Raw genomic sequence first — 13665 nt, 5'->3', positions numbered from 1 at the left:
AGAAAAATTATTAATAAGAATATTACTTTCTTTGTGTATTAAGCCTTCAAAACCTGGTGTGTATAGTACACTTCCAGCACATGTCAGTTTGGAATTGCACTTTGCTTGCTCAGTAGCCACCTGTAGCTAGTGGCTACCATATTGGACCTACCACAGTCCTTGGCACATAGGACGTACTAATAGATGTTTGGAGACTGAAGGAATTGAGCAATTGGCATATAAGATATTGAGACCTAATCCAAGGCAGAAGGACTACAAGACCTACCTGTGGAAGGATGTGAATGGTGCTTAGTAGAGCTATGCTTATTTCAGTCTTTGGACCATTTGATATTCTCTCTTTTTCCAACTTCTCCCCTGATGTGAATATATAGTCTGGGGCCTGAAACCATCAATGTTGTATTTATAAAAGAAAAGTTGGTTGCTTTCTTTTCAGTGTGCCTTTTCATTGGTAACATTTCCCAACTGTTACCTTTTCTTTCCTAATCAGTTTACACTTTGAAATGACTCATTTGTTTAGTAACTACCATTTTATGTCCACCTCCTTCTATTTTCTTAAAAACAAGTTACTCCCCAGCATCATTGTTATATTGGGGATCATTTGGTTGCAAGGAACAAAAATGTTTTGAAATGTAACTTGGCAGCAGATTATTGGAGTGCCATAGCACTCCAATGTAATGTAATGTCATGGACATCCACAGGCAGAGAATGCACCAGAGTCTCATGTGTTCCACACAAACAGCTGGGAAGTCAGGTACTGAACTTTCCTCACACAAACTCTCCCCTTTGCTTATCTCTTTGCTTTGCTTCACTGTCTTCTTAACCTTCTCTCTTTTCTTGCATGTCTAGAACATATCTGCCACCACTCATGACTCCTGAGAGCCTCATTGTCTACCACAGTCTAGCCTCATCTAGTCTAGTCATTTCCATATTCCTAGATGAAAGTCATTTTCTAGTCATTTCCATATTCCTAGATGAAAGAATTTGATGGGTCAGCTTTGCCTGTGAATCTCATGTAATTTGGGATAGAGGAGTACGTTAGTTTCCTTGGGCTATCTAACAAATTACCACAAACTTGGTGACTAAAAACTAGCATTTATTTTCCCACAGTTCTGGAATTCCAAAGTCCCAAATCAAGGTGTCAGTGGGCTTGGTTCCTTCTGGAGGCCCTGAGGGAGAAACTGTACCATGCCTCTCTCCTTGCTTCTGGTGGCTCGGCAGGCTTAGGCTTCCTTGACTTGCAGACACATCATTCTGATCTCTGATTTCCTAGTCAAAAGCTTTCTCCTGTGTCTCTCTGTGTTTTCTGTCTCTTATAAAGACACTGGTCATTGGCTTTAGGATCTACCTTAATCCAGAATGATCACATCTAGAGATTTGTATCTTAATTACATCTGCAAAGACCCTTATTCCAAATAAGGTCGTATTCTGAGGTTCTGGTTGGATACATCTTGTGGGGGTCCAACATTCAACCTACTTCAGGAGGCATAGTGAAGGGATACCAGTATGTCTTCTAGACCCCATCCCAGGTGCCAGCAAATGTCTGGCTGTTACACATTTCTCTACCAGGAATGTTTATAATTTTGTATATTTACTTCCAAGTACTGTGTTCCACTTAAAAGTCCCTTTTTCTTATTTATTTGCTGGGATCCACTTCCCTTAGGGTAGAATTAATGGCTCCCTTTTGTCATTTTCTGTTGTACTTTATACATGCCTCTTTGGCACCCCTTGCCATATTGGTTTATAGCATTGTGTTTACATGTCTCTTTTCCCACTTAGTTGTGAACTTTTTCTGAGGGGTCCTCTGCCTTTCTCAGCTTTGTTTCCACAGTGCCAAGCACAGGACCTGATGGCGAATTATGTTTGTGGAATTGGGTTGACATGCTGGAGTGCATGGATTGAGTCTCTTCTCCAACCTCAGTGTTACTTTATTCAAGCATATTAATGATCTGTTCTCTTCTCATGAGATAGTGACTTTGTGATATTGTGATATTCTTCTTTGTGATATTGTGCTCTGTTGTGTTCTGCTACATGCTCAGATCTGCCCATGTCTTCCTCTCATGTGGCCACCACATACTTAAACCCTTGTCATCATACTTCTGCTGCCATAATGTCAATGGGCCCTGCAGATTTGAGTTACTCTCCTGCCTCAGTTCATATTGATCTTCCCTGTTACACAGATGTTATTTGTGGTCATTGTGTTATATAAAGTCACTGACAACACTAAAATATCGAATAAGGAAGGAACTGTTCTCCCTAGGGGAAATACACTGTTGAGTTCCTGCAAACCTCTGGTTACAATGCTTTCATCAGTTGATCAATATATAACCTTGCTCTATGTGTGTTTTGGCTTAAAAATATTTAATATATATAGTTGATGCATTAACCTTGAACTTAGAACCAATAGAGGTGTAATTCATGCCTAAATGAAACTTACTTAATAGGTATTTTCTCTGTAAGGCACATCACTTCTTCCACTGCGGAACACTAGCCAGTGCTTTAGTGCTGTTCTTAGAGGCCATTTTAAACAACAAAACCACCTACAAAAATTTAGAAAACATGGCTCTAAATAGATCATGAAAAGAACTTGCGTGCAGGTGACTCTGGGTTTTCACCAATGTATATGTTTGCAAATGACTGTGAAAGCACCTAGAGTATTGATTTTGGGAGTACAAATTAAATTTTAGAGAATAGGTGGATTTGCAAACACAGAATCCATGAATAATGAGGATAGACTGTGCCCACCTGGTTTCTCAAATTCCTGAGCCATTATGAGACACAATTCTTGTTGGCGTCTCTCTTAGGCATTTTTAGCTTTCAGTTTTCTCATTTTCACCAACTCAGTTACCATTTGGTTCACTTCTCATTTTCCAAAAACTTGTTGACGTCTTTCATTCCATGTGTTACTGTCTCTGCTCCCATTTGTTTTGTCTTGTGGCTCTATACCTTTCCTGTAATTTTTGTGGAGTTTCCTGAGAGATTACAGATAAATATCTATGTTTAATCAACAAATTCTTAACCAGAATTTTATTTCATACACAACACCTTTAGTTAAGTGTGACACATATAATAGGTTTACTAAATACTGGTTGAACAAATTAAAGAAGTGCTATTTTTATGCACAAGTGTAGCTCTGCTAGATAATACCTTACAATAGGGTTTTTAATATCTCATAATCTACTAGTTAAGAGACTACCTCTCTTTCTCCTTACTTCTGCTAAACTTTTTTACTTAGTGGAACATTGCCTGAAGAAGGTGAGGGCATGGGTTTAAAATAAAACATGAGTTTGGAAAACGTATCTTGTTTTAAAACATTTCTGAGGTGCCTGGGTGGCTGAGTCAGTTGGGCATCCGACTCTTGGTTTCATGGTCTCAGGGTCCTGGGTTCGAGCTCTGTGTTGAGCTCAGAGCTCAGAACCGAGTCTCCTTGTCCCTCTCCCTCCCCCTCTGCAACTCTCTCCCACTCGCATGCGTTCTCTCTCTCTCAAATAAAATCTTTAAAAAAACCAAAAAACCCTTATGTTTCTTTATCTTTGCATCGTAATCTCTTCCTTAGTCTGTTTATGTCCTTTATGGTTTTGTTCATTGTAAAAGAATGTAGAATTATAGTGCTCATGGGAATCCCAGAAATCATGTAATTTAAACTTTCGATTTGTAGGAAACTGAGGGTCAGACTGCCTTGGCTCCTTTCTTGGCTCCACCACTAACGTTGGACAGGTTTCTCAATTGTTTTGGCCTTGGTTTCCTCCTCTGTAAATTGGGAATAAAAATACTATCAGTGTTTTAGGATTGTTGTGAAGATCCAAGGAGATAATTAAAGTTCCTAGTACAGTGCCTGACACACCGTAAGAGCTCCACATATTATTAGTCATCATTATCATAATAAACTGCTAAATAAGAAGCTTAGGGAAATAAGTGGCTTAGTTTGAGCTTTACACATAAAGAAGAATTATAAACCTCTTTTCCAAGTTAGCTACTATTATTTTCTTCCCTTCATCTCCTTCTTCATTTAAAGCTAATCACATGATTACATATTTCTCTTTTCCAGTTAAAGATATTCTCAGCATTTCATCCATTACCACATTTGTAAGGACTTCCTGAATAGAAAATTTAAAATTTAGTTGTTCCTTTTAATTGTTTATGACACTTTCCGATGGTATTTTTCCTGTAAAGTTGAGTAGTCTCACAGAAGCCGATTCTTTCCAGTTACCATAATGCACCTCACTTCCCAGCATAAATGGGTTGAGTGCCACCCTGGCTTGGGTTTTGCTTAAAAGCAAAGAGAAATCTCCCAGACAACCAGAGAGGAAATATTCACACATCTCTATGTAGATAAATTTCAAAATCCCCTCTCTGCCTTGACTTGTGCTATAGGGGACAGAACACCTTTGATGGGGAGCTTTTGAACCAGCAGGACATCTGGACACCACAGGAAGGTGAGTGCCACGTTCCTTTAGAGGAGTCTGAGAACTCAAGCCCTTGCACATTAGGCCTTTTTTTCTATTATGTGATGGTCTTTTTCTGCTTTCTTCAGTGAAATTATGGGTCAGGACCCACCATGTGAATTACTCCTTAGTTAGACTGTTTTTTGCTAATTATGGGGAATCTAATCTTTTGGAGTTAATATTTTAAACTGTTGGGGTAAGGGTGGGGAATTATGGGGGTCAAAGTTCAGGGGATGGTGAAAATATGTGAATATATATAATGAATATCTTTCTGGAAACTCTAGAGAAAATTAGATCTAGGAGCATCAAAAGAAGATCCTTTTTGTGTACTGGTGTTTTGTGGCAGGAGGGCTGAGGGACAGTAAATCGCTAAAAGCTACTGTTTGATTTTGGTAGAAAGAGTCTAGGCTTTGGAATAAGACAGTCATGGGTTTGAATCCCAGCTATGCCAAAAATGATTTTTGGACTGGTTACATAATATCTCTGAGCCTCAACTTCCATATTTGTAAAGTGGAGATAATACAAGTCCACAGGGATTTTTAGAAGGGCAAGCTACAGGGCGCCTGGGTGGTGCAGTCGGTTAAGCGTCTGCCTTCAGCTCAGGTCAGGATCCCAGGGTCCTGGGATCAAGCCTGCTTCTCCCTCTCCCCCTGCCCCTCCCCCTTGCTTGTGTGCTCTCTCTCTCTCTCTCTCAAATAAATAAAAATCTATTTTTTTAAAAAAGGGCAAGATATCGTTTTTATAATGTAATCAGCACTTTGTAGACTCTCACTATCACATCATGATTATGCTTTTACCTGTCTTGCTGCTGGCATCTCAAAATGTTCTTTGTGTGAAGGCATCCTGCACCTCAAGTGGGTTTTATAGACTTTGAAACTGAATGTGGTTCTTTGACATCTTTTTTAATTTATATATAATTACATATAACATTATATTAGTTTTACGTGTACACCTTAATGATTTGATATTTGTATATATTGTGAAATAATCACCACAATAAATCTAGTTAACTTCCATTACCATACATAGTTAAGGAATGTAGTGGGACTTAATGAGGCTGGGCAACTTGCTGCTTGCTTCCTCCTTCCCATCAGTAGAGTTTACACGTTCTTAATTAAATTTATGGCCAGAGTGCTGTACCTAGAATTTATTCCTTCTTTGCCCATCCTTTAAAAACCCGATTCCATGCTATGCACATTTCCTGGCACAGAATGGGTATCAATATACGTTAGTTAGGTGAATGTATGGATGAATGAATGAATGAATGAATGAATGAATGAATGAAAGTAGGACCAGCCCTGGGAAAAATCACATAGTGGTACATTTTTGTACAAGTGTTTTCAGATGAAACTTTGCATCTAGGATGCAGCCTTGAGTGGGAATTACTGAACTGCCAAAGGACAGCTTGTGTGTGTTGGGGTGGGGGGAGTGGGTGGGTGTAATGGGGGACTGCTACAGAGTAGAACACCCACGCTATTTCTTTTGCTTTGGTCTATGAGACAGGATGTGGGAAGGCAGGGATAATTTAACATGCTAACATTTTTAGCAGAAACTGGCAGAGGAAGCATCTTCTCCTTTGTTTCCTGCTTCTTGTCTTGTCCCCAGGCTCTGTGCGTAGCCAGCAGTAATTGCTTGGATGTGTTTTCAGTCCTTCTTCTCATAACAGTAGCTACTACTGGGTTTACACCTTTAAAGATAAGATACCACAGGTTACTTAAGTGGCATCACTATATATTCTAAGAGTCCTTTAGTCCAATGTGGAATGTTCATAGCGTTGTTTGAGAATTCTGGGTCTCCATTAAATGCTGTATTCAAATGAGGTCCCACTAATGAGAAACTGTATATTTCTAGGAAGTGACCTTTTATTGAAGACAGTTGTTCAAAGCATTTAGAAGTTAGGGCTGATGACCTGGGGAATGCAGAATATGGTTTTGATTTTCTCCAGAGCGTGGCATAATCTTTTTTTTTTAAAATTAATTAATTTTTTTTGATGTAGTGTTCCATGATTCATTGTTTGTGTATAACACCCAGTGCTCCATTAAATATGTGCCCTCTTTAATACCCATCCCCAGGCTAACCCATCCCCCCACCCCCTCCCCTCTAGAACTCTCAGTTTGTTTCTCAGGGTCCACAGTCTCTCATGGTTCATCTCCCTCTTCAAATCCCCCCCTTCATTTTTCCCTTTCTACTATCTTCTTCTTCTCCTTTTTTAAACATATAATGTATTATTTGTTTCAGAGGTACAGGACTGTGATTCATCAGTCTTACACAATTCACAGCGCTCACCATAGCACATACCCTCCCCAATGTCTATCACCCAGCCACCCCATCCCTCCCACCCCCCACCACTCCAGCAACCCTCAGTTTGTTTCCTGAGATTAAGAATTCCTCATATCAGTGAGGTCACATGATACATGTCTTTCTCTGATTGACTTATTTCGCTTAGCATAATACCCTCTAGTTCCACCCATGTTGTTGCAAATGGCAAGATTTCGTTTTTGTTTTTTTTTTTGATGGCTGCATAATATTCCACTGTGTGTGTGTGTGTGTGTGTGTGTGTGTGTGTGTGTGTGTGTATATATACATAATCTACTAGTTAAGAGACTACCTCTCTTTCTCCTTACTTCTGCTAAACTTTTTTACTTAGTGGAACATTGCCTGAAGAAGGTGAGGGCATGGGTTTAAAATAAAACATGAGTTTGGAAAACGTATCTTGTTTTAAAACATTTCTGAGGTGCCTGGGTGGCTGAGTCAGTTGGGCATCCGACTCTTGGTTTCATGGTCTCAGGGTCCTGGGATCGAGCTGGTATATATATATACCACCACTTCTTTATCCATTCATCTGTTGATGGACGTCTTGGCTCTTTCCATAGTTTGGCTATTGTGGACATTGCGAGCATGGCATAATCTTTGTGAATTTCCTAGGACCCAGAGTCTTGCTACACCCCAGAATTGCTCAGCCTTAGGGAGGGTGAGATACCTCATTTAGACTCCCAAGAGACTGATGGGGTTTTTTTTTTTTTTGAACATGAATTTTCACAAAATTATTCTTGTGCCTACATTCAGATAATTGTTGAGAAAAGGTAGCCTAAAAAAAAAAAAGCAATACATGAATATGTCTTCACTTAAGTACATGCTCTCAGCGAGTTTAAAAAAAAAAAAGTGGAATTAGGGTCTCCAGAGCTTTAGGAGTCCATCCTCACTGTAGGTAGCAGTCAAATTCTGATGAGGCTGATGTGCAATACCAATCACATCTTTCTCGTGAACTGTCCCAGTTCTCTGCAGCTTGCCAGTGACTGTGTTAATACGGTAGAGCACAAAGTCCTCCCCTACACAGTAGATCCATTCACCACGGGGAGGGAGGGCGCAGCAAAGAAAATCACCACCACCTCTCTTACCAGAGCTGAAGCTTCTGACAGTCTGACCCTGCATGGTCATGATGACCACTCTATTTCATCTGTTGCACACCACAAAGTGCTCTGGGTTTTTAGGAACCAGGATCACACTGTTGACCATGATATCTGTCCCTGCAGTGCTGCCCAGGGATTTAAAGGTATTTGAACATTCTGTTGTCTTCATCTTCCAGATCTTTACAGTGCCATCAGAGGATGCACTAATATAAGGTCCATCTTGTGTAAAAGTTGCTTCATTAACAAAGGAGGGATGGTCGCAAAATTCCTTCAGGGTTTTCCCAGATTTTAAACCATGAATTCTAATTGTCTCATTAGAAGAGGCACTAAGAATATGACTACTGTCCAGAGAACAGGTGACACCTTTACTGTGCTCAAAGGGAGTGGGGGGATTCTTGTCTTTAAAGATTTATTTTAGAAAGAGCGAGAGAGAGAATGAGAGTGAGCATGAGTGGGGGAAGGGGCAGAGGGAGAGAATCCTCAAGGAGATTCCCTGCTAAGCATGGAGCCCGACTTAGGGCTCCCTCTCACAACCCTGAGATCATTACCAGAGCCGAAACTAAGAGTTGGTTGTGCAACAGACTGAGCCACCCAGGTGCCCCGAGCGTGGTCTGTCTAATGACTCACATCCCTTGTTCAGGGTTTCCTCCTCTAAATTAATCATCAAAGAAGGCTTCACAGCAATGGTGGAGATTTTTGGTTTTGAGTTTTCTTTCATCAAGACTGTGGTTAGGTCTGATGGGTTGACTTGTTCCAGTACCAGGAAATTTCATCATTTCCTCCAGGAGATAGTACTGATAAACTTGGCCAACTTCTTTTTTTAACCATCAACATTTTAAAGTCTGAAGCTTGTTGTTTGTGTTCTCACAGTCTCCTTCTATTTGAGATACAATTAGTCAAGTAGTTCCCTGCAACTAAGTGATAATGATTTTCCAGATCCACCTGTCTGAGATTATGCCCAGATTTCCTTGCCTGGAGTTTAGAGTGAACCCAAGCTCTACAACTGCATATTTACCCCCTGATTTACTCCCAAAGATAACTAGGATGGCCTTCGTACACAGATTTTGCTAGTTAAACTCCCATTTGAACTTATTGCTAAGTTCCTCGGAGGCACCTCAGATTTGTTCATGTTCACTACCCACAAGCAATCACTTTGTGATGGTCCTCTGGTGTGTGAGGGGAAGGGGAAAAGGCACTAGAGGGCAGGAAAGTGGTAGAATGAGGGGCATCATTATTTAGCACCACTTGTTGGCTTTCCATAGTCTTTGGCTCATTTGTCTCAGATGCTTTGTACTCTTGTTGCACTATTATAATTACAGCACTTACCATGTGATATTTGCTATTAGTATCCACGCTTCTGTCTCTGCAAGTAGATCCATGGTTCTCAAACTTTTTTTCTTCTCAAACCCATTTGGAGGGATATGATACAGAGCCATCAGTAACAGTAGCTTACTTTGCATCCTCCCCATCCTCTGACTCCCTTCTCCTTGTTAAAAACCATTGAACTACAGTGAAGCTGGGGACAGGATCATCTTTTATTCCAAGCACCTAATGTATGGCTGGGACACTGCTAAATGAATAAGAGAATACCTGAGGTCACCAGCTGATTCAAGGGGGTGCCAGGGCTAGAACACTTAGGCAGTGTCATCTTCTAGAATGCCCCTCTCCAACTACTGCAATTTTTCTAATTTTGTCTCTGAGTATGATTTAATACTGTTGATTTTTTTGAGAAGGATTTTTTTAAAATTCACAAATAATAGATGAGTATTCTCATTTTAAAGGAGGCAAGCAGTAATTTCCATTAATTTTAAAATGTTTTATTCAACAGTTAATATTGATAAGATTTTAAAAAATAAAACCCCATGTCAGAATAATAATTTTAGCTTTCACATCCATAATTATTTATTTATTGAGAATTTGAGCTTCATAGCTTTTATAGAGTTTTCATGGTTGGACCTCCCTGCCTTTCCAGAATGCTTTTAGAACTAGTGTAAAGGTATGTCTTCCAGCTAAGAAATGGAGAAAATTAAGACGATATTCTGAATAATTAGGCACTGACAAATACTATTGGTGTTACGATTAATTTTGAAGAACACACTTATTCTTCATTAAAAAATTTAAAAATTTCCCTTTATTTTATACTCATTTAAATCAAGTTTTCATTCTGCTTTATTGCCATAGGCATTTTCAATTAATAAGATGTTTCAATTTTATCCTGGTGAGAACATTTTATCCTGGTGGTTTTCTCCAGAAATGATGCATGTGATTTTTTTCTCAAATGATTTATTTTGTTGAGAACTGTTTCTTTTTTCCTATAATGATCTGTCAGATGAAATTTGGAGTCCTTTTTTTTTTTTTTTTTCCAGAAATGAGTTATTGCTTTTTCATTTGCTTTAACTCTAGATTATCCCACCATCTCTCTATGGGATGAGATAAAGAGTCAGTAGCCTTTTTGTTCTAATTAAGTCCATTAACAATATTGTATGTCTATCTTGTATCAGTAGGTACTTACTTAGAGGAATAAGAGGAATAAGGGATGTGAAATACCATGGCACTTTGCGGAAATTAGGAGTCATTCCATTTGGCCACAGTGTAGGGCCTGAGGCAGAGAACAGATGATGGTCTCAGATCTATATGACTCACAGTACTTTATTTCTTGGTGGCTGGTGTACTTTTCATATTACATAGTGGAATGAATTATGGACAAATTAAATGATGATTGGGGCTGATGAAGTAATTGTAAAGGGATCTATGTGATGATAGCCAAAAATACAAAATAAGGAAAAAAATTAAAAAAAAATAAAGGATTCTTCCTTAAAACCCCCAGAATCTATCACTGGAAATAGAGTTGTTTAAAAGAGATAGGAAACTAACTTTTGACTGATGACATTTTCAGTTCTCTCCTCAGCCTGCCTGCATTAACCTGGGGACAATGTGGGCCTGGGCACTGTGGATGTTCCTTCTACTCTGCAAATTCAGCCTGGCAGGTAGGTTTACAGGTGCCCTTTTATGGATTATGTGATTCTTACTAACTTCTTTGGACAAGAACTATGAAACTGAGTGCAAAGAGACTCCTGGAGCTTGGGCATATGTGGATGAGCAACAGGGGGTTTGTGAACTCCCTGAATTTCTGTAGATGGGTGTGTGCATGTTGATGTATACATATGTGTGTGCAAATTTGGCAAGATGTCCTATCGTATTTTCAGAAGGAGATATGACCTCCCAAAAGGCCCAGATCCACTGTTTTAGTGTGGTAGTAAGTTCTTATCTCAATAGTTTTTATGTTAGGAGCAGCTGTTTCATGTAAAACACACATATAAAAACAAAAATACATGACTTTCACAGTATTTTCAATAATTTCCAAGGATATAAAGGGAAATGATGAAATGACGCATTTTTAGAATGGTCCAACTTAAGACTTTGGGTCTAATATCCATATTAGGATATTTATTATCCATTACTTTGATTGCATCTTATATTAAAAAAAATAAAGACCAGAGAGGAAAAGTGGGGATTGGTTACTCGGAATGTAGAGAAGACATCACGTCATGTACCAGTTTGCTAGGGCTCTCATTACTACACACTGAGTGGCTTAAAGAACAGAAATTTATTTTCTCATAGTTCTGGAGACTGGAAGTCCAAGATCAAAGTGTCCATAGAGTTGTTTTCCTGACACCTGTCTCCTTGGTGCATAAATGACATTCCTCTTGATTCCTCTTTGTATGGTCATCCCTTTGTGTGTCCTAATCTCCTTCTCTTCTAAGAACGCGAGTTGGATTAGATTAGGGCCTACCCTAATGGCCTCGGGTTAACTACTACCTCCTTAAAAACCCATCTCCAACCGTCTCCAAATAGAGTTACTTTCTGAGGTAAATGGGGGTTAGGGCTTCAGCATATTAATTTGGCCATATATAATTAAGACCGTAACATGTAGTAATTGGGGGTGACCAAGAGGCAGTCATAACCCACAGATAATGTCTTCTAGACCTCTCCCCTGGCATGGCCTGCCTCGTAGCCTGCTAGGGTATACCTGTGGTGCTTAGGAGTTTTATAGACACTATGGGCAGGTAGACCTATATCTCTCTGTCTCATCTAGCCTCTCCTGGCCAGCTCAGAAACCAAAAATTGGTCCCAGTTATGCAATTTACAGTTGAAGTTATATGCATCATGGCTCCTATCAACTCACCCTTCTGCTCAACTTACCTTTTCTGTCTTCTATCTCTGGCTTCTTCTCTTCTTATTACCTTTTACTTATACCATGTCCTACACAACTGGCTCCAGTTTCCACCTGACTTCCCTTTCAGAATATCCTTCCCTAGGTCTCGATCAGCCCTGCCCTTCTTCTCTTTAGAGACATTTTTCAAAACACTAATTTTGCAACAGCTCAAGGTGATATGAGCACATAGGGAAGAAGGGAGATCAAGAAAAATGAATTTTGAAAAATGTTCTTTTTGCATGTGGAAAATACTCTCATAAGCAAGAATATTCTCTTTATCTTTCTTAGAGGAAGGTTAATGAATATTTCCCCTTATTTCTAGATGTAGGAGAAATCGTTATTTTTAGAAACATAGGAATATAGTTATGGCTTTTTTTTTGAAGATGTGGTGGAAGGATAGATATGCACAAATGGTAAGTCTATCCTTCAGTTGTCTATTTTTAAAAAATAAAAATTCTGCAGGACACCTGGTTGGCTCAGGCAGTTAAGCGTCTGCCTTCAGCTCAGGCCATGATCCCAGGGTCCTGGGATTGAGTCCTGCATTGGGCTCCCTGCTCAGCAGGGAGCCTGCATCTCCCTCTGCCTGCTGCTCGCTCTCACTCTCTCTCTCTGACAAATAAGTTAATAAAATCTTTAAAAAAATAAATAAAAATAAAAATTCTGTTTTTGAATTGTTTTAGATTTATAGAAAATTTGTGAAGACAGTACAGAGAGTTCTTGTATACCCCTCATCCAGTTTCCCCCATTGTTAATATCTTATAATACATTTGCCCAAACTAAGAAAGTGATATCGACACATTATTGTAGACTAAATTCCAGACTTTATTTGGATTTCACTAGTTTTTTTCATTAATGTTCTCTGTTCCAAGATCGAATTCATGGTGCCATATTGCATTGCATTGTCATATCTCCCTTGTCTCTTGTGGTCTGTGATAGTTTCTTAGTCTTTCCTTGTTTCTCATGACCTTAACACTCTTGAGTACTTGTCAGTACTCCTGGGTTTTTATAAAAAGTATAACAGAGATGAAATGCCCTTTGTGCTCTATCACATGTAACAGTCTTCAGATGAAGAGCTGATATTCTTTTTATTTATTTATTTATTTATTTATTTATTTATTTATTTATTTAACAGAGAGAGAGACAGCACAAGTAGGCAGAGTGGCAGGCAGAGGGAGAGGGAGAAGCAGGCTTCCCGCTGAGCAGGGAGCCCAACACGGGGCTCGATCCCAGGACCCTGGGATCGTGACCTGAGCCAAAGGCAGCCGCTTAGCCGACTAAGCCACCCAGGCGCCCCGAAGAGCTGATATTCTAACTAGAGATAATGGATAAGACTTAAAATCAGCGCCCTGTTTTCCAACAAGTGGAAAGGGAGGATGAGAGCTGTATAGGCTTTGAGAATCGTGGTGGTTCCATTATGTAAAGTAAAAGCAGTTCATACGTGCAGGGTCACACCAGACAACAGGCAGAAATGTAATTGTAAGTAAAGCAAGTAAGTCAAAGTGAAGCCTAGTATTGTTTATTCATCTGGTTCCTTCTTATTCCAGTTCTTCTCAACCCCCTAATTGTGATAAAACTAATCTCAAATGACCTGAGATAC

The 13665-nt window shown here is 39.4% G+C and overlaps 1 protein-coding gene across 1 annotated transcript in view; it reads left to right on the top strand.

Moving 5' to 3' along the window:
- Positions 1–13665, top strand: part of IL31RA (interleukin 31 receptor A) — an 84479-nt gene that overhangs the window by 22061 nt on the left and 48753 nt on the right. Inside the window, exon 2 of the mRNA XM_081826860.1 lies at positions 10749–10839. Coding sequence (XP_081682986.1) covers positions 10749–10839 — 91 coding nt within the window. The remainder of the gene's footprint in view (positions 1–10748; positions 10840–13665) is intronic.

The sequence above is a fragment of the Leptonychotes weddellii genome, chromosome 7, assembly GCF_054177405.1.
Source record: "Leptonychotes weddellii isolate Sample4059 chromosome 7, ASM5417740v2, whole genome shotgun sequence".
Lineage (NCBI taxonomy): Eukaryota > Metazoa > Chordata > Mammalia > Carnivora > Phocidae > Leptonychotes > Leptonychotes weddellii.
Note: the sequence above shows the minus strand (reverse complement) of the source record. Positions and strands in the feature narration are given on the sequence as shown.